The sequence below is a fragment of the Pristiophorus japonicus genome, chromosome 3 (assembly GCF_044704955.1).
Source record: "Pristiophorus japonicus isolate sPriJap1 chromosome 3, sPriJap1.hap1, whole genome shotgun sequence".
Taxonomy (NCBI): Eukaryota; Metazoa; Chordata; class Chondrichthyes; family Pristiophoridae; genus Pristiophorus; species Pristiophorus japonicus.
This window is the reverse complement of record NC_091979.1, coordinates 251,521,822-251,547,073: the sequence shown is the minus strand read 5'-3', so window position 1 is coordinate 251,547,073 and position 25,252 is coordinate 251,521,822. Positions and strand designations below refer to the sequence as shown.

Sequence of the window (25,252 nt, the reverse complement as noted above, 5' to 3'; positions counted from 1 at the left end):
ACGTACCAAGGGTAGTCATTTTCGCGTGAAGGTCCATAAGCTCATCGCCAATTGTTATGTCTTTAGATGCTCCGGTAATGACTCCATGAGGCAATGTGTTGTACTTGAACTGTAGTGACCTTAGTCCTTTATTGATAACTTCAGAGTGAGGATCACACCTGGTGGTCTGCCTTTTATACTAGGCCTGGCACACCTAATCTACAAGTCTCCCACTGAGGTGCCCCCTGGTGGCACACCTTATAATAGTACAAGCAGTAACCATGTAGGATATATGACACTGGCAATTCAGCCAAGTGTGCTTGTAATTTATCTTGGATTTTTAGCTGTTCTGCAAACAAAGCAACTCTCTAGTCTCTCTGTTTGGCTGGAATCATCCACCAACAAAAATTTCAGCTAGGGAATCCAATTATCCTATCCTTCATCGCCAATGTGATATATTCTTTACACCCTCACAGCACACACAGACTGCAAGATGGCTTCATTAACACAGGAACTTGTCAGGTGATCTGTCACCTGATACCTTCATTGTGAAAACAGCAATGGCTGCATTACCACAGTAGTCGACTAGGTGCAGGAGTAGTCCATAAGGTGGAGCTATATTACAGTATTAGTAATAAGAACATAAGAACATAAGAAATAGGAGCAGGAGTAAGCCATTTGGTCCCTCGAGCCTGCTCCGCCATTCAATAAGATCATGGCTGATCTGATCTTGGCCTCAACTCCACTTCCCTGCCAGCTCCTCATAACCCTTGACTCCCTTATCATTCAAAGATCTGTCTATCTCCACCTTAAATATAATCAATGACCCAACCTCCACAGCTCTCTGGAGTAGAGAATTCCAAAGATTCACGACCCTCTGAGTGAAGAAATTCCTCCTCATTTCCATTTTAAATGGGTGACTCCTTATTCTGAAACTATGCTCTCTAGTTCTAGATTGCCCCACCAGGGGAAATATCCTCTCTGCATCTACCTTATCAAGCCCCTTCAGAATCTTATACGTTTCAATAAGATTACCTCTCATTCTTCTAAACTCCAATGAGTATAGGCCCAACCTACTCATAAAACAACCCCTTCATCTCAGGAATCAACCTTGTGAACCTTCTCTGAACTGCCTTCAATGCAAGCTAATAGTAGCGCAGTGGCTATGGTTCTGGTTCTGGTTCTGGGCTAGCAAACCCAGCAGTCATGAGTTCAAATCCCACCATGGCAAGTTGTGAAACGGAATTTAATAATGTGTGTTACTACCTTAAAAATGATCATTGAAAGCTGTTATATTGTCACAAACACCCAACTGATTCATTAACGCCCTTCAGGGAAGGGAATCTGCCATATCCATTCTATGTGGTTGTCTTTCAACACCCTCTGAAGTAGCTTAGCGAGTCACTCAATTGTGAAACAGAAATCACTATGAAGGCCCACCACCCTTCATGGATGGGCAACAATACGTCTAGCCAGCATTGCCCACATGCTGATAATTTTTCAAAAAAGGAAATAGAAAATTATGCTAAGGTGAATTGTATAACTGTTGAAAATCCAGGAATGCAACTACCTTGGACCCAGAAGGTGGTGAAGAGAATCCATGACTTGGTTGGGGAAATGTCCTCAAGTGAGCTTGGCTGCCATCTGATGGAAGGTCTAAATGATAAAGGACAATAGAGTGAAGTAAAATTAGGGATGTTCATCTAGATATCAGAATGCTATTCTGGATCCTGCAATTGTGTTGCAGTAAGCTTACAAACAATAAAGGGCCATTTTTCATTGGGTGGATTTACTGAAACAGGACCAACCTGCAGTGCCACAATGGGATTAATGGGACTTGGAATCTTGCCCAATATCCCCACACGACTAGTTCCCACCTCTCCCATCCTGTGCTGGAGCAGTGCTCAGCAGAGACCAATGGCTTCTCCCCAGGAAAGTAGGGAGGAAAAATGGCGGGAGTGTCCACACTGGCATGTTTAAATGAACTCCAGGTAGGTTTAAAAAGTGTCTAGGAGATCCATGTAGCATCATACCCAACCAAGATGAGAATACCTGCACCAGGTACCCCCTAACCCTAGATTTTATCTGACAAATTTTACATCATTGCAATGGAAGTCACACCCTTACATCACCATTGAACTAGAGAATTTCAACACTGTACAAGTAAGGTTCAGTGAACTACAGATGGATGACTTAATAGAGACTACATTACTGCACTGGGATACTCATTCTTTCCACACCCAATCCACTTACAATTGATAAAATATTTTCCACATTTTCCTCCAGCATCAACACTGTTGTTAAGGACTTGACGTTAAATTCAACACAAAGCTGTATTTAACATTAGTCAACTATGCACAATTAACATTACATGGACTGTAAATTGTGTTTAACGTGAGATTTTTTTTTCTGCACCAGAGGAGTGCACAGATATATAATAGATTTAGATTGATTACCGGAAAGATTCAAACTCGTACTGGTTCCACATGAGTTGACACCTCCATTTGTTGATCTTGTAAAATTAGTTGGCCCAATGCCTGAACTAGGATTAAAATCAGAATGTACAATAAAAATGAAGAACAACACAGGTAGAATGACAGAAATACATAAGATAACCCCTTCCATGGCTCAGGTATCTCAGAAGCTGTAAAGACGTATTCCACTGAGATCCATGTATCTGCAGGGGAAGAACAGGCTGTTTTCCTTAACTGTAGTAAGGAAGACGCATATGGATACATTTTAATTATGCCTATCTCACAACAGTGACTACACTTCAAAAGTATTCCAATAGTAAACTTGAGGTTATCCAAAACTCGGCTGCCCGTGTCCTAACTCGCACCAAGCCCCGCTCACCCATCATCCCTGTGCTCGCTGACCTACATTGGCTCCCGGTTAAGCAGCGCTTCGATTTTAAAATTCTCATTCTTGTTTACAAATCCCTTCATGGCCTCTCCCCTCCCTATTTCTGTAATCTCATTCAGCATCACAGCCCCCCAAACTGTCTGCGCTCCTAAAATTCTGCCCTCTTGAGCATCCCTGATTATAATCGCTCAACCATCGGTGGCCGTGCCTTCAGCTGCCTAGGCCCCTAGCTCTGGAATTCCCTCCCTAAACCTCTCCGTCTCTCTACCTCTCTTTCCTCCTTTAAGACGCTCCTTAAAACCTACCTCTTTGACCAAGCTTTTGATCATCTGCCGTAATTTCTTCTTATGTGGCTCGATGTCAAATTTATTTGTTCTGTCTTATAACACTCCTGTGATGTGCCTTGGGACGTTTTACTATGTTAAAGACACTATATAAATACAAGTTGTTGTTGTTGTCCTGAGGATGTAATAGCTAATATATAAAGGTGACTATTTTCTCATTTCTAATTTTCAGGAATTGCTGTAATTTATAGAACTGAAATTCTTTATAAAAAATCATTCAGATAGATGTTTTTGTGTAAAACTAAATCATAACATTGTGGATAAGCTGAAAGGACTACTTTCATATTATCATACTGCCCATGCCTCATTGGGTTTATGTCAGGGCTACTTGGTGAACATCTCAGCTTTTCTGGAGCAGCTTTGAACTGTGCTGATGGGCTTACTTTGCAACCCTTTCTCTGGTAGATCAAAGATTTGCTGGTAAACATGTAACTTATGGAAGTGGACCCAAGGCGGGGGATGCAGACCATTAATGTGTTTTGGCACTTAGTGAAAATACAGGTCTGTGCCAGAAATTCCCCACACAGTGAGTTGCTAATTAAGCTATTAGAGAGAGATTAGAGCAATAAAATATACATCAAAGAATTTGCAGAATGGATCTGAAGCTCTTCTCCCAAAGAAAGGGAAGGAAAATCAGAGGGAAAGTAAACCCATAATTATTAGAGTGACAGAGGCTTTGACAGTTGTCTGGGAACAGCTTACCAAACCAACTTTCTAAAGTGATGGGAAAACAATGAGAAAGGGGAGGGACAAATTAAGGGAAACTTATGTTTGCAGTCACGCATGCACAAAATGCCCCTCAAACAGAAAATTATACAACACAACATCTCAAACATCGTGCTCAAGGAATTACAGAGCTCTGCTTTCTGAAAACCCAGGTGTAAAAGAAAGAAAGACTTACATTTATATAGCGTCTTTCATGACCACCGGACATCTCCAAGTGTTTTACAGCCAATGAAGTACTTTTGGAATGTAGTCACTGCTGTAATGTGGGAAACACGGCTGCCAATTTGCACACAGCAACTTCCACAAACAGCAATGTGATAATGACCAGATAACCTGTTTTTTGAGGGATAAATATTGGCCAGGACACCGGGGATAACTCCCCTGCTCTTCTTCAAAATAGTGCCATGGGATCTTTTACATCCACGTGAGAGAGCAGATGGGGCCTCGGTTTAATGTCTCATCCTAAAGACAGCACTTGCGACAGTGCAGAACTCCCTCAGCACCGCACTGGAGTGTCAGCCTAGATTTATTTGCTCAAGTCCCCAGAGTTGGACTTAAACCCACAACTTTTGACTCAGAGGAGAGAGTGCTACCCACTCAGCCACAACTGAGCGATGTGCAAGGCATCTACTACAAGCAGTATTAATAAAATGGGCACAAACCCAAAGCTCATCACTGTGGTGAGTGATCTGAAGGATAATCTATAATTATAACTGATGGAAATTTGGTCGTTGACCATGGGTCGTTGTGGAGCACAAGAAAAAAATAATTATTTAACACCCACAAACAAAGCTACTTACTTTTCAGAGAAGAGTGTACAGTTCTGGATGTGATGCTTTCCATTGACATGATGTTCCCAATCCTGCCAATATAAAAGAGAAGCAAATGCATAAGATTGTTGATTATACATTTCTATGGAAGCTTGTTGAAGGGGTTCAATGCCCTCTAGTGTTAATTTTCTACTCCAAGCACTGTCTGGGGCAACTTGAGTAGAACGCACCAGATGCGAACTTGCTGGGACCATGAGCTCAGCAGTCAAACTTCCCCTCGGCCATATTTTACCTATCTCAGGTGCTCACGGGATGCACCATTGGGTACAGGCCCACACAGCAAAGAGGAAATCCAGGCATATGCTGGGGATAGACTGCAGGGTGCCTCTACTGCTATAGTAAAGTTACATGTCTTTACGATTTAAGGGCTAGGCTTTACTCACGGGCGTTTAAAATTGCTAGCTGTGGTGGTGGGCGACACAGGTATTGACTGCAGTGGCAGCATTAAAGAGGCTGGTGCTGGAAAAGCCCTCAGGACAGAAGCTGCAGTGGAACTCTGGAGTTTTATGCCGTTCTGGAAACAGTAAAGAGATTACAGCTGCATTTTTGAGACAGCTAGGTGGCAAAGGCATGAATGAGGCTTTCAGGGCAGAAGGGTGAGGTAGGAGTGGACACAGGTGACATTTCAGAGGTAAGGGGTTAGATCTTCAGCTTTTAGGATTTCGAGGCGTTAATGACGACGGGGCGGTCCTGATACCGCCTGGAAAATGTTTGCGCCTCAGTCAGCAAAATTGGGTAGCTGGGCCCTGAGTGTGGGGTGGAGCGGTAAGGGAGGCGTTGTACACCTCTCTTAGGGCGTGAGGTCAGCTGAGCAAGTGAAAATCCTGAGCTAAACAGCCGGCCTGGGAGCGTTCTGAGAGAGACCTGGGGAGGAAAAATAAAATCTGAAAAAACCCACCAAAAACATTCAAAATACATAGCCCACGCCACCACAACATAAATCGCAAAAAAAAAGAAAAAACAATCACACTTACCTGAGGTGGACATTACTTACCCCACTGCAGCCTCGACAGGTCAGATCGCCCATTTCCACTGGCGGTCACAGCAGGGCGCACTACGGGGTGCTACGGGTCGGGCGAGACTGTAAAATTGAGCCTGTGTCGCAACCAGGGGCATTGCACTCCGGCTCGCCTCTTCCGGGCGGTGATGCTCCGCGCCCCACCGAAACCGACCCCAAAAACCCCAGCGGGGAGCTTGAAGCCCACCCAAAAGAACTCATCGCCGCGTTTACCGCCCGTCCGGGGCGAAAATAGAGGCGAACAGGAGCAGGAAAACCAGCCGAAGGGATCTTGATGATGGGCTGGATATGGGTTTTGAACCTCAGCCAGTATTGAGCAGGACCTTGAAGTTACACATTGTTGGGTTAAACTTAACTGGGCATCAAGAAGGGAGATGGAATCAAGGGACAAGTTTTGGAATTAAAGTGGCAAAAGTCTGTCACACAGGCCGTAGAGTGGCATAGGAACATAGAAACATAGAAAATAGGTGCAGGAGTAGGCCATTCGGCCCTTCAAGCCTGCACCACCATTCAATAAGATCATGGCTTATCATTCACCTCAGTACCCCTTTCCTGCTTTCTCTCCATACCCCTTGATCCCTTTGGCTGTAAGGACCATATCTAACTCCCTCTTGAATATATCCAATGAACTGGCATCAACAACTCTCTGCGGCAGGGAATTCCACAGGTTAACAACTCTCTGAGTGAAGAAGTTTCTCCTCATCTCAGTCCTAAATGGCCTACCCCTTATCCTAAGACTGTGTTCCCTGCTTCTGGACTTCCCCAACATCGGGAACATTCTTCCCGCATCTAACCTGTCCCGTCCTGTCAGAATCTTATACATTTCTATGAGATCCCCTCTCATCCTTCTAAACTCCAGTGTATAAAGGCCCAGTTGACCCAGTCTCTCCTCATATGTCAGTCCGGCCATCCCGAGAATCAGTCTGGTGAACCTTCGCTGCACTCCCTCAATAGCAAAAACATCCTTCCTCAGATTAGGAGACCAAAACTGAACACAATATTCCATGTGCGGCCTCACCAAGGCCCTGTACAATTGCAGTAAGACCTCCCTGCTCCTATACTCAAATCCCCTTGCTATGAAGGCCAACATGCTATTTGCCTTCTTCACCGCCTGCTATACCTGCATGCCAACTTTCAATGACTGCTGAACCATGACACCCAGGTCTCGTTGCACCTCCTCTTTTCCTAATCTGCCGCCATTCAGATAATATTCTGCCTTCGTTTTTTTGCCACCAAAGTGGATAACCTCACATTTATCTGCCATTTTTTTGTTCCCCATTATAAATTCACCTGAGTCCGACTGCAAGGGACCTATGTTTGTCTTCACTAATCTTTTTTTCTTCACATATCTATAGAAGCTTTTGCAGTCAGTTTTTATGTTCCCGGCAAGATTCCTCTCATACTCTATTTCCCCCCTCCTAATTAAACCCTTTGTCCTCCTCTGCTGAATTCTAAATTTCTCCCAGTCCTCGGGTTTGCTGCTTTTTCTGGCCAATTTATATGCCTCTTCCTTGGATCTAACACTATCCTTAATTTCCCTTGTTAGCCACGGTTGAGCCACCTTCCCTGTTTTATTTTTACTCCAGACAGGGATATACAATTGTTGAAGTTCATCCATGTGATCTATAAATGTTTGCCATTGCCTATCCACCGTCAACACTTTAAGTATCATTTGCCAGTCTATTCTAGCCAATTCACGCCTCATGCCGAAGTTACCTTTCCTTAAGTTCAGGACCCTAGTTTCTGAATTAACTGTGTCACTCTCCATCTTAATAAAGAATTCTACCATATTATGGTCACTCTTCCCCAAGGGGCCTCGCACAACAAGATTGCTAATTAGTCCCTTCTCATTACACATCACCCAGTCTAGGATGGCCAGCTCTCTAGTTGGTTCCTCGACATATTGGTCAAGAAAACCATCCCTAATACACTCCAGGAAATCCTCCTCCACCGCATTGCTACCAGTTTGTTATTGATATATTTTTATTTTCTCCCCTTTTACTAACCTCTTTTTGTCTTTTTACTTCTTTCTCATTTTCTATGGAATCTATAAGTGGTTTATCTTGCTGATTTCTCCTCTCTTTTCCAAAAGAGAAGAGAAGACAAAATGTATTAATGCCAATTGGCCACCTCCATTGTGTGATGATAGACCCTTGCCACTTTAACTCCATGTCTTAGCCCCTGATTCTATCTCCGTTCCCTGATACCTACTAAAGGCCAACCCAAAATTACTTCATTGTTCCTGCTCAACCCTCCAGTTTGGGTGGACCCAGGGATCTCATGGTATTATGGAAGAAGAGCAAGGGAGTTCTCATGGTATCCTAGCCAATAGTTATCCATCAACCAGTACTGTACCACCAAAACAGATTATCTGGTCATTTGTCTCAGTGCTATTTGTGGGACCTTGCTGTGTACACATTGGCTGCTGTATTTGCCTGCCTATCAACACAGTGACTACATTTCAAAATAATGAATTGGCTGTGACGCACTTTGGGATGTTCTGAGAACATGAAAGGTGCTATATAAATAGCAACATAGGAACAGGAGTAAGACATTGAGCCCCTCGAGTCTATTCTGCCATTCAATGAGATCATGGCTGATCTGCCACCTAACTCCATATACCCGACATTGGCCCATATCCCTTAAAACCTTTAGTTAACAAAAAGCTATTAATCTCTGACTTAAAATTAACAATTGATCTAACATTAATTGCCGTTTGCAAACTTGAATCACCTTTGTGTGTCGAAGTGTTTCCTAATTTCAGTCCTGAAAGGTTTGGCTCTAATTTTTAGACTCTGCCCCCTAGTCCTAGAATCCCCAACCAGCGGAAATAGTTTCTCTCTGTCTATCCTATCTGTTCCCCTTAATATCTTGAAAACTTTGATCGGATCACCCCTTAACCGTCTAAATTCTAGGGAATATAACTCTAGTTTGTGTAATCTCCTCGTAACTTAACATAACTCTAGAAGTCCGGGTATTATTCTGGTAAACCTACGCTGCACTCCCTCCAAGGCCAATATGTCCATCGTAAGGTGTGGTGTCCAGAACTGCTCACAGTACTCCAGCTGTGGTCTAACCAGGGTTTTGTATAGCTGCAGCATAACTTTTACCCCCTTGTATTCTGGTCCTCTAGATATAAAGGCCAGCATTCCATTAGCCTTGTTAATTATTTTCTGCACCTGTTCATGACATTTTAATGATCTATGTACCTGGACCCCCAAGAGCCATTGGACCTCCACTGTTTTTAGCTTTTCGCCATTTAGAAAGTATCCTATTCTATCCTTTGTAGGTCCAAAGTGGATGACCTCACATTTGCTGACATTGAAATCCATTTGCCACAGCTTTGCCCATTCACTTAATCTGTCGCTATCCCTTCGTAATTTTATGCTTCCAACTACACTTCCGACAATGCCGCCTGGTTTTGTAAATGCATGTTTTTTGATGAAAGTCATACAGTGGCTGATCAGGCAATGTCATCAGAAGAGGAGCTCGCAAAGAGCTGGCATAAGCAGCTTAATCAGACGAGCAGAGTGTCGAGCTCTCTGTGCTCAACTTGCCTCCCAACACTTACTGTAGAGGCTTACACATGAGGGAGAGCCACTTGGGGAGGATACCAGAGTTTGGCTTGCTCCTCAACTGGAGAGGAAGAGGAGGGGGGAAACTTGTAAGAAAGGGAGCAAGAAAAAAAAGTTGCTTTATAACCCATGGGAGCGAGCTGTGAGGTATTCAGAACTTGTGGATAATGGAATGAAGTATCTGCCTCTTGTTTAATGCTTTTCCACCATTCCTGACTTCCAGATACTACAGCATTCTCAACCCTGATTGGCAGAAGAGACCAACTAAATGTGAACTGATTTTAATCGCCAGCAACCAGCTTGATGACAGTAATAGAAAAACAAAATTGATGCATATTTTAGAAAATAAAAGCAAGTAACTGCTGGGAGCTTATATCTCAGCAAGCATAGAAGGGTCAGATGAGCTTTGAGGTGGAACGTTGCCAATTTAATGCCCTTTACACCACATAATCTAAACTGAGACTCCAGCATCGTGTTGAGATAAACCAAGGCCCTACCTACTTGCTCAACCTTTGATTAAAGATCCCACGTTGCACTAATCCAAAGAAGAGCAGGTGCCCTGGTCTACAATGCTTCCTCTGGTATCACTTTTTGGCCTGCCTTAGATATTTGATATGTCGATATAGGGAGAGATGAAGTAGGGTGGGAGGAGGCTCGTGTGGAGCATAAGCTCCGGCATAAACCTGTTGGGCCAAATGGCCTGTTTCTGTGCTGTAAATATGATATAGTTTTATGTAAGTATGTAATATTTTCTCAGATCAGTATCACCAGTCTCTCCCAGAAGTGAACACATGTCCCTCACAATCAGGACTTTACTTTCATGACTCAATATGAAGACATATGATGGTATAACCTTGAAACAATGAAACCCCTTATTACAGGAGCTGAATGTCGTGAACCTCACACATGCCCTCATGAATGGGGTCTCTAATCTTCTGAAAGGCAGAATGATGCTAGATATCAATCATTAAACTGCTTTATTTTAGTCAGTGAAGGAACCTGCGCAGTGAAAGTTATAGCAAATCCTACCTTACTTCATTGTAACTTTAGCCCCTATATTTGTAAATAGGACTAGTTATTTCTAAAAATATGCCATGCTATCCCAGTTAGTTGTCTAAGCAACACTTGTTTTTGGCCAGTGCTATCACTGAATCAGACCAAGGCTTGCTCTAGGCCTGGTCAGCTCTCAATTTAAGGTAGGCCTTACCTGTCTCTCTTGGTGGACCTTACCAACTGACCCTAAACATGTGTGCCTTTGTTGTTTTGTGGTCCCTCTTAACAGGATGTTTGGCAGTTTGACCCCGACTCCTTGGGGGTCTTTAACAAAGATTGAGCAAGTAGATAGAGCCTTAGTTTATCTCAAGTTGGCCAGTAGAGTTGCCACTGAGCCCTCTGGATGAAGATCCATTGAAACTAGCTCCTACAAAACTCACAAGGGAGAATGTTTGCTGGGATGCTTTTTAAATAAACTTCCATTGTCTGATCCCATCCGGGTAGATGCCATGTCTGACACACATAGCCTGATGCACATCCCCAGCAGGTGGCTGTACTGTGAATTTAACCATCTGAAAGCAAACTATAACTCAAAAGCACATTTTAATATAAATTACACTGACCCCATTCCGCCTTCAATGTGAAAATGGTGAAAAATCAAAACGCACAATGGTCAGTCACCTTAAGCTGTGCACAAAATGGCCGCTGATTTGCTTATATAACAAGTCACCGTATTTCACTGCATGGAAAGAACTTTGAGACATTTTCAATAACTGTGATATCGGGCTATATAAATGCAAGTCTTTATTTCACTTTGGAGTATTGTTATTATGTGAGGACGGATAGACCCTGAACTAAAGATGTCTTCTCCCACATCTGCCTGCATAACATCAACAAACGCTTCAATAAGTAATTCATTATATGTGAACTCTGAGAGTTGTGAGAAAGCATTAAATAAATGCTAGTCTTCCTATGTATATGTAATATATATAGCTCCTCCTGTGGACTACTGTGGCACTGCAGCCAGTGCTGTGTACATATAAAGAGGAAACAGTTCACCTGACTAGAGTTCTGGAGTGTTCTGCCATCTTAAGGCTGTGTGTGTGTTTGTGAATTGCTGAAGAGAATGGCATAATCGGGAAAAAAGCTGCAATTTTTGTTGTTGGAGGATTCAGCCAACCGACAGAGAGACTTTGAGAGCTTCTCTGTTTTTATTAACAGCTACAAATCCAAGGTAAATTACAAGCACACTTGTCTGAACTGCCAGAGTCCAGATGGCCGCGCCTATGGGAATAATAGGGTGTTTGAGAGAGTTTCAACGCGACCGTGTAAGTTTCGGAGCATATGCGGAGCGACTAGAAATGTTTTTCACCGCAAATAATATCATCGACGTCCCAAATGATGAAAACCATAACCGAGTGATGTTGGAAAGACAACAGGTTTAACTGAAGCAGGGCCCGAGGTGTATGAAACCCTGAAAAATGTGCTTGTGCCTGTCAAGCCAAAGGACACAACTCTTAAGCAGATAGTTAGAACAGCACTACAGTCCTGAGCCCCTGGAAATTGCTGAAAGTTATTGTTTCGGAATACGAGATCAGTTAACTGAAGAAAATATCAGTGAGTACATTGTAGAATTTAAAAAGTTATCTATTCTCTGTAATTTCAGAAACTTTCAGGACCGAGTATTGCGTGACAACTTTGTTTGTGGGATGAAAAATGATGCGATCAGAAGAAAGTTATTGACAACTCCTAACTTGACTTTTGATTTAGCTTGTCAGACAGCTATATCAATGACACATGGCTGCCCAATATTCCCGAGAATTTCATACTATTTCCAGTCATCAGACAACTGAGGTGAATCTCCTGCAGGCTAAAAGTAAAGGCAGTTCTGCCCCAAGGTCTCAGCAACTGGCAATGGTAACAGAGCATTGAAGTCCTGCTATCGGTGCCTGGGACAACACATTGCTCAAAGTTGTTCATATGTGAAGGCAGAGTGTTTCATCTGCAGGAAAACTGGGCATCATGCGAAGGCATGCTGACTGAAGGGTAAACCAGCTTTAAAGCTATAATAGAAATCCTCAGAGACTACAAAGCATGGAAGAAAAACAACAGGACGAGGAGTTTTTAGAGCTACACATCATCAGGAGCACGTTAACTTACAGTGATTCGAAAAGTATCATAATCCACATAGATGTTGCAGGAACCAAGATACCCATGGAAAGTGACACTGGTGCATCCGTGAGTGTAGTACCGGAGTTGCTATATCTCGACAAATTGCGTGATTTCCCACAGGAGAAATCCAAGATAGAGCTGCTAGGCTACTCGGGAGAGAACATTCCTGTGGTAGATCGTATCACCGTACCGGTGAAATACAAGGATCAATTTCAGAGCTTGCCTCTATTAGAAGTGGTGGGAGACAAGCCTGCCTTTCTGGGAAGAAATTGGTTGGGATCACTGAAGCTGGATTGGAGTGAGATTTTTCGTGTTGAAACTAAATTTGCATCAAAGGATGATGTCATCAAGAATTATCCGAAGGTGTTCTGTGGAACAGGCAGTCTGATCCAAAGCTTCAAGGTGAGTGTCAGAGTACAAAAGGACACTAGATCTATTTACTGCAAGCCACGTCCCATACCATATGCACTCAAGGAAAACGTTGAGCAAGAACTCAAAAGACTATAGACTGAGAACTTTGGCCCCAAATTTCCCCAGCCACTTAGAGCAACGTAGCTAGATGTGATGCGCCGACTTCATGGGGGAAAAAAAGCGCCAAAAATTTACCTTTCAATTTGGTCGCTCCCTCGTCATCCAGATCCATCGGCGTTGCGCTGCAGAGCCTGGGGGGGCGGAGCTTCGGCCGCGCTTGCTCAACGCGGCCGGCAGAGGGGCGGGGCTTGGGCCCAGCATTTTGTGGAGTGCAAGAGGAGGACGCATGACCATTTGAGCATGCGCGCATGCGCAATGGGTGGTTCAGCTTGCGCGCAGGCGCAGTGCAACGGGAAGCTTGCCAATCGGCCAATTAAAGGGAGAGCGTCCTCAGAATCATTGGTAATGGAGCATATATAAAGGTGAAGTTTGAATATTGATTTTTGTGTGGCTGAGGGAGTGGAAAGGAGTGTTGGATAGGTGTAAGAGAGGTGTAAGTGTGATTTTTGAACATTGCCTGCGTTTGAGTCCAATAGACGAATGCCGCAAGAATGTGCAAGATGAACCAAGAATTTCCTCCATGAGGAAGTGGAGAAATTAGTAATGGTTATTGAGGGGAAATGGCTGGAACTGGATATCAGCAAGAGTGGTCAGTCAAAAGTTTCACCCAAGGAAATGAGAAAAAGATGGAACCTCGTTGCAGAAGAATACTCCGCTGGGGTCAACACTGCAAGATCTGGAAGCCAGTGCAAGAAGAAATGGCAGGATGTTGGTCAAGTAGTGAGTGTAAGTAATATCTTCATCTTTAACTTGAATTGCAGTGGAAAATGTGAGCATCTGTATGTGTCCCACCCATCAGAAGCACACCATGTCTGAAAATTAATATTTTCATCTTTGCAGAAGAAATTGGCCCACAACAAGAGGGAGAGAACTAGAACAGGAGGAGGGCCACCAAATCTGCACCAACTGTCGCCCCTGGAACAGAGGGTTACTGCCTTGCTGAGTCGCACCCGCAGAAAAAGAATCAGCTCTGCACAAGCTGCACCCACACGCGAGGGTGAGGGTGAGTCATTAAAATGCACAGTCGCCCTTCAAATCAACCTGCTGACTGGCCTGCTACGTGTTAGATTACTCATGCCACCCATCCTGCCCACTCCTGTGCTGCTAACCATTTGACTGTTCTGTTGTATTTTGCAGAAGAAGAAGATGCTCCTCAAAATCCTGAAGATCCACCAGAGGATCCAGATGTGTGCGCTCCAGACCAAGGCGGGTGGGGGGAGGAGGGGTCCATGGAAATGTGTGTTCGGGAAAATGCTTACCGCAATATGGATCAGGACGTAGCACAGGACATCACACTGCCAGAACCCTCCGTGAGCTCCTTGGCAACATTCCATGGGTTCACACCTTCCGAGGTCGCGGGTCCCAGTGGCGATCAGGAAATGCATCTTGGGACACCCAGTCCCCCACCGTTCCAGCCTGCGCCTTGCAATGGAGGGGTGCCACTAGGCAGACCCATAGTGATGGGAAGGAGAAGCTGACCAGTCTCTCCTGAGATGCAGCCTTCAACAGAGGATAATCAGGTTGTTTCATTGGGTGAGGAGACCAATGCCCTCACAAGATCACTCGCAGCGGCTGTCAGTGGGGTGTGTGATGAGGTCGCCACATTATCGGGTGAAATCTCTGCACTAAGATAGGAAGTGAGGGCGGGCATTTCAGAGGGTGTGCAGACCATGGCAGATGCCATGAGGGAGCTGGCTTCTGCAATAAGGGCACAAAGGCCGGATACTCAAATGCCACTCTCACTTCAATCCACGCACCAGCCACCGGTCAGACACAAGACGGGACCCCAACCACCCCCCCCTACCCCCCACCACCACTATCACCAACCTATGAGGAAGTGCACTTTCCCCGAGATGTGGGTGAGGGATGGGTGCAGCCTTTCTTGACTTATTGCTTTTGTTGTTGTTGTTGTTGTTGTCGTTGAAGTGCACTGTAAAATTTTCAATAAAAGATATTTTGCATCAAAACTGAACCATCCTCCATTAGGACCACGCAACATTTAGGGTCAACTGTAAAAAGTAAAAATCCCTCACCCCTGCAGTCATGCGTGCCTGCCGCTCCTAGCCCTGGAGGGAGGGCTAGCCGGTACTTTCTGCAGTCGTCAAGGTAAGACTGCTCTATTTTCAGTAGCTGATTTATCTTTCATTTATTTTTGATAATGCAGCTGTTGTGCTGAAGATGTTGTAATGTTGTGCTGATGTTCTGAAGGTCTTCTAGAATCCTTTAACTCACCCCGCCATCCCCCACTGCCCCCCCCCCCCCAATCTCTGGCTACCGCCGTTGATTTCTTAAATGTAGGTAAGGTTTTTCTGTGCCTACAAAAGTGGCCACATACACTGGCCTAAGTTAGTTTGGAGCAACTTTCAGCTGGCCAAATTTGCTTCTATGGCCAGAAGAGGCGTAAGTGGCTTGTCACGCCCCCTTTTGGAGAGAACAAACTAACTAACTGACTTACATTGGAGCAGGTTAAATGGGGAAATTTGCGATTTTTAAGTTACTCCAAAAAAAGCTACATACTCCAAAAAAAACGGGGCAACTCTTGGGGAAATTTGGGCCCATTATTTCTAAGATAGATCTATGTAATTGGGCTACACCCATTGTTGTTGTACCTAAGTCCGATAGTAAGGTAAGATTGTGTGGTGATTATAAAGTAACTGTAAACCAGGTTCTAGAGGGTAATCTCCCCAATACATTGCCAAATGTAGAAGATTTGTTCACAACACTGACAGGTGGTCAGATCTTCTCAAAGTTGGATCTTACGAATGCCTACTTACAGCTTGAACTAGATGAGGAGTCCATTTCATGCTTGACTATAAATATTCATCTAGGCCTATGTCAATTTAATAGGCTACCATTTGGAGTGTCTTCCGCCCCTGCCATATTCCAAGGGGTGATGAACCAGATTTTGCAAGGTATTGAAGGGATAGTATGTTATTTAGATGACATACTAATGTCAGCACCAAATAGGCAAATTCATAATAACATATTGAATGAAGTCCTCAAACGGCTAGAGAAACACAGAGTCTGCTCACAAGTGTGAGTTATTTCAAAACTCCGTGGAGTACTTAGGGTACAGAATAGACAAAGATGGTTTACATCCAACCACGGGAAAGCTGGATGCAATTAGGAATGCACCTACTCCCAAGAATGTCACTGAATTTCGATCATTTTTGGGTCTTTTGAACTATTGTAGGAAGTTCCTACCAAATTTGGCTACAGTATTACATCCACTGAATGAACTATTGAAAAAATAGGTCCATTGGAAGTGGTCAGAAGAATGCGATACAGCATTCAAGGAGTGTAAAAGCAAATTGGTAGAGAGCACCATGTTAGTTCACTATGACGTATCTAAGGTTATCAAGCTAGCATGTGATGCCTCTCCGTATGGAGTTGGGGCAGTGATCTCTCATGTACTACATAGTGGGGAGGAGAGACCAATTGATTTGGCTTCACACACTCTTGGTGCCAGTGAGCGTAATTATGCGCAAATCGAAAGGGAAGCTTTGGCATTAATTTTTGGGGTCAAAAAGTTCCACAAATACTTGATTGGTCATAAGTTTACCAGTGTTACAGACCATAAGCCGCTGACAGCAATCCTCCATCCAAAGTCCCCAGTTCCAACATTAGCTGCAACCTGAATGTAGAGATGGGCTTTGATTTTTTCAGTATATACATATGATATTGAATACAGACGATCAGCTGATCACAGTAATGCTGATGCAGTGTCTAGATTGCCTTCCCCATCACAAGTTACACCCGATCGGGAAGAAGTGTTATATTTTTCATACATTGATGAACTGCCGGTCACAGCTGAGGTTGGTAGAGCAACCAAACGTGACCCAGTGATGTCAAAGGTGTATGATTATATTGCAAACGGATGGCCAAACCAGGTAACAGACAAAGATATTCATCCATTCTTCATTCGTAGGAATGAATTATCAGTCGATAAAGATTGTATCATGTGGGGTGCTGCTGCACACCGGCAGACACAGGGGCTTAGCTGAGCGAGGTCTTGGTCCAGTGGTAAGGGGGTCCAAGACGACTGGAGACCAGACACCACTGTATGAGTCTAATTGCCTACAGCGAGGTGTTGGCCGCAAGCTCGGCGCCGAGTAGTGCCATTGATGGTAGGTGGCCCGAGGCTTGGTTGGGGAGCAGGCATTAGGAAGGTCAGCTGTCCGCTGGGGTTCCGAGAGATGTTTTAAAAAGTTTCTTCTCAGGTTAAAAATTTCCTCAAAAGTTTCCAAGTTTGTTTTAAAAGTTTAAGATTTTAAAAGTATTTCCAAAATATTTTTGAAAAAGTTACACAGGTTGATTAAAGGTTTGATTAAAAGTTGATTAAAAAGTCAAAAATGTAAATCAGTAGTAGGCCATAAAAGTTTACCCAAATTGTTTAAGGGTTTAAAAGTTGATTGAAAGTTGATTAGAGGTTTCAGATGTAAGTCAGTACAGTAGTAGGAATACCGGCCCCATGAAGAAAATACGGCAGCTTGGTCCCTTTGGCCGGTTCAGCGCCGGTCCCGGAGTCCCTTCGGCCGGTTCAGCACCGGTCCCGGAGTCCCTTTGGCCGGTTCGGCGCCGGTCCCGGAGTCCCTTTGGCCGGTTCAGCGCCGGTCCCGGAGTCCCTTCGGCCGGTTCAATGCCGGCTCCGGGGTACCTTCGGCCGGTTCGACGCCGGCTCCGGGGTACCTTCGGCCGGTTCAGCGCCGGTCCCGGAGTCCCTTCGGCCGGTTCAATGCCGGCTCCAGGGTACCTTCGGCCGGTTCAATGCCGGCTCCGGGGTACCTTCGGCCGGTTCAGCGCCGGTCCCGGAGTACCATCGGCCGGTTCAATGCCGGCTCCGGGGTACCTTCGGCCGGTTCGACGCCGGCTCCGGGGTACCTTCGGCCGGTTCGACGCCGGCTCCGGAGTCCCTTCGGCCGGTTCGACGCCGGCTCCGGAGTCCCTTCGGCCGGTTCGACGCCGGCTCCGGAGTCCCTTCGGCCGGTTCGACGCCGGCTCCGGAGTAATTCGGCCGGTTCAATGCCGGCTCCGGGGTACCTTCAGCCGGTTCGACGCCGGCTCCGGGGTACCTTCGGCTGGTTCGACGCTGGCTCCAGAGTACCTTCGGCCGGTTCGACGCCGGCTCCGGAGTCCCTTCGGCCGGTTCGACGCCGGCTCCGGAGTCCCTTCGGCCGGTTCGACGCCGGCTCCGGAGTACCTTCGGCTGGTTCAGCGCGGTCCCGGAGTACCTTCGGCCGGTTCGACGCCGGCTCCGGAGTAATTCGGCCGGTTCGATGCCGGCTCCGGAGTCCCTTCGGCCGGTTCGACGCCGGCTCCGGAGTCCCTTCGGCCGGTTCGACGCCGGCTCCGGAGTACCTTCGGCTGGTTCAGCGCGGTCCCGGAGTACCTTCGGCCGGTTCGACGCCGGCTCCGGAGTCCATTCGGCCGGTTCGACGCCGGCTCCGGAGTCCCTTCGGCCGGTTCGACACCGGCTCCGGAGTAATTCGGCCGGTTCGACGCCGGCTCCGGAGTCCCTTCGGCCGGTTCGACGCCGGCTCCGGAGTACCTTCGGCTGGTTCAGCGCGGTCCCGGAGTACCTTCGGCCGGTTCGACGCCGGCTCCGGAGTCCATTCGGCCGGTTCGACGCCGGCTCCGGAGTAATTCGGCCGGTTCGATGCCGGCTCCGGAGTCCCTTCGGCCGGTTCGACGCCGGCTCCGGAGTCCCTTCGGCCGGTTCGACACCGGCTCCGGAGTAATTCGGCCGGTTCGACGCCGGCTCCGGAGTCCCTTCGGCCGGTTCGACGCCGGCTCCGGAGTCCCTTCGGCCGGTTCGACACCGGCTCCGGATTCCCTTCGGCCGGTTCGACGCCGGCTCCGGAGTCCATTCGGCCGGTTCGACGCCGGCTCCGGAGTAATTCGGCCGGTTCGATGCCGGCTCCGGAGTCCCTTCGGCCGGTTCGACGCCAGCTCCGGAGTCCCTTCGGCCGGTTCGACGCCGGCTCCGGAGTACCTTCGGCCGGTTCGACGCCGGCTCCGGAGTACCTTCGGCCGGTTCGACGCCGGCTCCAGAGTACCTTCGGCCGGTTCGACGCCGGCTCCAGAGTACCTTCGGCCGGTTCGACGCCGGCTCCAGAGTAATTCGGCCGGTTTGACGCCGGTTCCGGAGTCCCTTCGGCCGGTTCGACGCTGGCTCCGGAGTAATTCGGCCGGTTCGATGCCGGCTCCGGAATCCCTTCGGCCGGTTCGACGCCGGCTCCGGAGTCCCTTCGGCCGGTTCAACGCCGGCTCCGGAGTCCCTTCGGCCGGTTCGACGCTGGCTCCGGAGTCCATTCGGCCGGTTCAACGCCGGCTCCGGAGTCCCTTCGGCCGGTTCGACGCTGGCTCCGGAGTCCCTTCGGCCGGTTCGACGCTGGCTCCGGAGTACCTTCGGCCGGTTCGACGCTGGCTCCGGAGTACCTTCGGCCGGTTCGACGCCGGCTCCAGAGTAATTCGGCCGGTTCGACGCCGGCTCCTGAGTAATTCGGCCGATTCGACACCGGCTCCGGAGTACCTTCGGCCGGTTCGACACTGGCTCCGGAGTCCCTTCGGCCGGTTCGACGCCGGCTCCGGAGCACCATCGGCCGGTTCGACGCCGGCTCCGGAGTCCTTTCCGCCGGTTCGACGCCGGCTCCGGAGTACCTTCGGCTGGTTCAACGCTGGCTCCGGAGTACCTTCGGTTGGTTCGACGTCGGCTCCGGAGTACCTTCGGCCGGTTCGATGCCGGCTCCGGAGTACCTTCGGCTGGTTCGACGTCGGCTCCGGATTACCTTCGGCCGGTTCGACACCGGCTCCGGAGTCCTTTTCGCCGGTTCAACGCCGGATCCGGAGTACCTTCGGCCGGTTCGACGCCGGCTCCGGAGTACCTTCGACCGGTTCGACGCCGGCTCCGGAGTCCTTTTCGCCGGTTCGACTCCGGCTCTGGAGTCACTTCGCCCGGTTTTGAAAAGTCTTGAATGATGTCCCAGTGTAGGCCGCAAGTCCAGAACAAGAGCCGCAGGCCGGTGCGTGGTCCCTTCGTCCCGGGTGCTGCAAAACAGCATTACAGACAGCTCATGGCTGAGGTCCAACAAAAAACCCAGGACTTGAAGAACAGGTGGTGAATGGAGAAAGCACAGGAGATACAACAACTGACCGACAGCCACGATATGCGAGGATTCTTCATCACAGTCAAGGCCACCTACGGCCCAAATTCCCAAGGCCCCACCTCACTCCTGGCCAAGAACGGGGAAACACTCATCAAGGACACCGAGGCTGTCAGGGCCCGCTGGAAGGAGCACTTTGAAGATCTCCACAATCGAGACTCTGCCTTTGACTCGAGTGTTCTCAACTCCATCCCGTAGCATGCGACCCGCCACCACCTCAGTGAAACCCCAACACTGCACAAGGTAGGCAAAGCCATAAAACAGCTCAAGAATAACAAGGCTACGGGTGCGGATGGAATTCCTGCTGGGGTGCTAAAGTATGGCGGAGAGGTGCTATTGGCGCAGATACATGACCTCATCTCTCTCATTTGGAGGGAGGAGAGCATGCCGGGAGAGCTGAGAGATGCTGTGATCATGACCATTTTTAAAAAGGGGGTCAAGTCCGACTGCAGCAACTACAGGGGAATCTCCTTGCTATCAGATATTGGGAAGGTTGTCGCTAGAGTTCTCCTCAACCGTCTTCTCCCTGAGGCCGACGAGCTCCTCCCGGAATCACAGTGCGGATTTCGTCCCCTACAGGGCACAATGGACTTGATCTTTGCAGCACAACAACTGCAGGAAAAATGCAGGAAGCAGCGCCAGCCCTTATACATGACCTTTTTCGATCGTACAAAGGCCTTTGACACTGTCAACTGTGAGGGTCTATGGAGCGTCCTCCTCCGTTTTGGATGCCCCCAAAAGTTAGTCAACATCCTTCGCCTGCTCCACGATGACATGCAGGCCATGATCCTTACCAACGGATCCATTACAGACCCAATCCACGTCCGGACTGGGGTCAAACAGGGCTGCGTCATCGCTCCAACCCTCTTCTCAATCTTCCTCGTTGCCATGCTCCACCTCACAGTCAACAAGCTCCCCGCTGGAGTGGAACTAAACTACAGAACCAGTAGGAAGCTGTTTAACTTACGCTGCCTCCAGGCCAGGTCCAAGATCACCCCAACCTCTGTCGTTGAGCTACAGTATGCAGACGACGCCTGCGTCTGCGCACATTCTGAGGCTGAACTCCAGGATATAATCAATGTATTCACCGAGGCATATGAAAGCATGGGCCTTACGCTTAACATCCGTAAGACAAAGGTCCTCCACCCGCCTGTCCTCACCGTACAGCACTGCCCCCCAGTCATCAAGATTCACGGCGCAGTCCTCGACAACGTGGTCCATTTCCCATACCTCAGGAGCCTCTTATCAATGAAGGCAGACATTGATGCGGAGATTCAACATCGCCTCCAGTGCGCCAGTGTAGCCTTCGGCCACCTGAGGAAAAGCGTGTTAAAAGATCAGGCCCTCAAATCTACCACCAAGCTCATGGTCTACAGGGCTGTAGTAATACCCGCCCTCCTGTATGGGTCAGAGACATTGACCATGTACAAAAGTCACCTCAAGTCGCTGGAGATATATCACCAACGATGTCTCCACAAGATCCTGTAAATCCCCTGGGAGGACAGGTGCACCAACATCAGTGTCCTCACCCAGGCTAACATCCCCAGCATTGAAGCACTGACCATACTCGATCAGCTTCACTGGGCAGGCCACATAGTTCGCATGCCAGACATAAGACTCCCTAAGCAATTGCTCTATGTGGAGCTCCTTCATGGCAAATGAGCCAAAGGTGGGCAGCAGAAACGTTACAAGGACACCCTCAAAGCCTCCCTGGAGTGCGACATCACCACTGACACCTGGGAGTCCCTGACTGAAGACCGCATTCAGGAGGGCGTTGAGCTCTTCGAATCTCAACGCTGCGAGCATGAAGATGTCCGGCAACAGGCAGCATAAGGTGCGTGTGGTAAATCAGTCCCACCCCCCCCCTTCCCCCAACGAATGTCCGTCCCACGAATGTGTGACAGGGTCTGTGACTCCCGTTTTGGACTGTTCAGCCACCAAAGAACTCACTGTAGGAGTGGAAGCAAGTCTTCCTCAATTCCGAGGGACTGCCTATGATGATGATGATACCAAATAAATTCAGGTTCAAATTATTAGGAGACCTCCATGACCAGCACTGGGAATGTGCTTGACCAAGAGTTTTGCATGCAGTTACTTTGATAGAGGTAGAGTAAAAGAAAGAGAGTTCAAATGGAAATCAAGGACATCCCTTGGATGAAAACTTTCCTCAGGATCAACCTCGAATGTGTTTGGAAGATTCTATTCGAGAGTGAAGGTATCCTCTTCGAAACAGAAAGCAAGTGGTTAAGCTTGATTTGTAAATATGGCAAAATAAGTCCATATCTTTTGTTATGTATAACCATGCAAGTTATGTATGATGATTATTTTGTTATGATTACTTCTTCATTAAGGAGGGAGAAGTGTAATATGTATAGCTCCACCTGTGGACTACTGTGGCACTGCAGCCAGTGCTGTGTACAAATAAAGAGGGAACAGATCACCTGACTAGAGTTCCGGAGTGCTCTGCCATCTTAAGGCTGTGTGTGTTTGTGAGTTGTACTGAAGATATAACAGTATATATAAATATATATATTTATGATCTTAACAATTATGGTATAGGTTGAATCTCCCTTATCCGGAACCCTCGGGACCTGGCCTGTACTGGATAAGGGATTTTTCCGGACGAGAGATGGCCATGTTAAATTGGATGGTACAGATACCGAGCAAGGGGATATCGGGGCTGGCTGGCTTGGAGTGGGAGTGCGGCAGAGAGATCATGGGGGGGTGGATCACGGGGTCAGGCCAGCGATTGCTGTTGTCGGCAGCGAGGAAAGACTTCAATTTGTTCAATTTGTTCAATTTGTTCATGTTAGAGTTCTGCGCATGTGCCACCCGGTGGCCGGCAATGGTTTTGGACGAGGGGTGGTTCCAGATAAGAGACTTCTGGATAAGGGAGGTTCAACCTGTCTATCTTTTGCAAATGAGATAAAGTTCCAATTATTTTGCAATCTATGGGTTCTTCATTTTATACGCCAGTAGAGGTCAAAGGACAAAGGTCAGAGTTATCCAGCACAATTAATAAAAATCAAATAAACAGCCTAAATAGACTGAAATGAGAGAAAATCATTAGCATTTTTCACTTTGAAAGGCGCAAATTCAGTTCCAGCAATGTTAACTCCTCCAGACGTTTGAAGCTTTCACTGAAATCAGATGATTTGTTTTATTTAAAAAGTCTAAATAAATTTATATCAAGAAGAATAAAGCTACTTTTCAGTGATTGTTACAATCAAAGCTATGACCTCTCTTTTTCTCAATCAAATCGCATCCTTTACCCAGTAAAAATATAGTTAAGTGTCTTCAAAGCAGTTCACGCCAACCCTGCTGATATGAAATTGTTGTGTGCAAAATCTTGATGTTGACTAATTTCTTGTTTTATTGAGAAATCATTTGAGTTTTGATAATGAGGACTAAATTACTATTTAGGAATTAGCAGTTGGGAATTAGCTGGACAATTCTGGAAAACTATAGTAGATGATAAATTGCTTGTTAAAAATGTGGTTCATTTGCTTTAACCATGATGTTGTAAAATTATAAGAAACTCACTAAGCAAATTGATAGATTGACAGCTGATGGGTGAGTGTGTGTTTGTTGGTGGGTCAGGAATCAAAGGCACAATAATGATATATGCACTCATAATGAAATGAGCTTGATGGGCTGAATAGCCTTTACTCTTTCCAGATTTCTTCTATTCTCACAGTAGCCATTTTGTTTATTTTGCTCTGCATATATACCAGATGCAAAAGAAAAAGAGAGACTTGCATTTATATAGCTTCTTTCATGACCACCGGACGTTCCAAAGCTCTTTACAGTAAATGAAGTACTATTTTGAAGTGCAGTCACTGTTGTAATGTAGGAAACATGGCAACCAATTTGTGCACAGCAAGGTCCCACAAACAGCAATGTGATAATGGCCAGATAACCTTTTTTTTTAATAATGTTGATTGAGGGAGAAATATTGGTCAGGTCACCAGGAGTAACTCCCCTGCTCTTCTTCGAAATAGTGCCATAGGATCTTTTACGACCACCTGAGTGGGCAGACGGGACCTCGGTTTAACGTCTCATCTGAAAGGCAGCACCTCCGACAATGCAGCACTCCCTCAGTACTGCACTGGAGTGTCAGCCTAATTTTTTTTAAGCTTATGTCGCTGGAGTGGGACTTGAACCCAAAGACTCAGAGGCAAAGGTGCTACAAACTGAGCCATGGCTGGCAAATCAGGATTACCAGAGGTCCTCAATATTCTAACATTGATCAGCAAACTTTTTGACAACATAAAACTAGACAACAAAACATCAATGACATGAAACCAGACTTCTTTGATTATTTATATTAATCAGCAGAATTTAATCTAGTCGCTCAAGAAAACAACATTATAAATTTCACGTAAGTAGGAGCAATGAAGCCTGCATACACAGTAAGGTAATATAGTTATTATTTTCATGACCAATTGTTCTGATCATGATGAATATTACAATATGTTTTATGTTAGAACATGAGACCAAGGCGTAAATAAACTAGGAGGTGCAATCAAGTATTTCAGGATGTAATAAATTAGGAAGTACAATCAAGTCTTTTAGGACATAATAAATTTTGGGAACCTGAAAAAAGCCTGACTAACTCAATCCTAACTTTCCACTTTCGAACCCAATTCCCCCTTTCTCTATCCAGAAAAACTTATTTCAAGTTACTTCAGCGATTTACTTCAATGACCTTCTCTGCTAAGTTGCTTCCCAAATATATTACCCTTACTGTAAAAAGGACCCCTTGACTCCCGTTCTTATTGCTAACTGTGCAGTTTTTAACTTGTGGCCCCAGATATTTGAACACTAACAATTACCTTGATTCACTTTGCCAGCTCCTTTCCTAATCCTATTCCAACATAAAATATCCATTGTAACCAATTAGTAGATCCGAGTGTAAATTCATTACAGTTTTATTAAAAACAGTTAAAGAACTTTCTCCATAAATGTTTCTCTCACCCTCAGAAAGCACTGTTCATTATGTAGAAATAGCTATCCCTCTAGGCTTAATGGAGACTTCACATTGGATGTCAACTATTCT

At 46.5% G+C, this 25,252-nt stretch overlaps 1 protein-coding gene across 3 annotated transcripts in view; it reads right to left on the bottom strand.

Annotated features, from left to right (window-relative positions):
- Positions 1-25,252, bottom strand: part of rbm20 (RNA binding motif protein 20) — a 423,896-nt gene that overhangs the window by 142,187 nt on the left and 256,457 nt on the right. For all 3 annotated transcript variants that reach the window (XM_070876536.1, XM_070876538.1, XM_070876537.1), the window contains exons 3-5: positions 4,712-4,773; positions 2,436-2,521; positions 1,550-1,635 (exon numbers count right to left, since the gene is read on the bottom strand). In XM_070876536.1, coding sequence (XP_070732637.1) covers positions 1,550-1,635; positions 2,436-2,521; positions 4,712-4,773 — 234 coding nt within the window. The remainder of the gene's footprint in view (positions 1-1,549; positions 1,636-2,435; positions 2,522-4,711; positions 4,774-25,252) is intronic.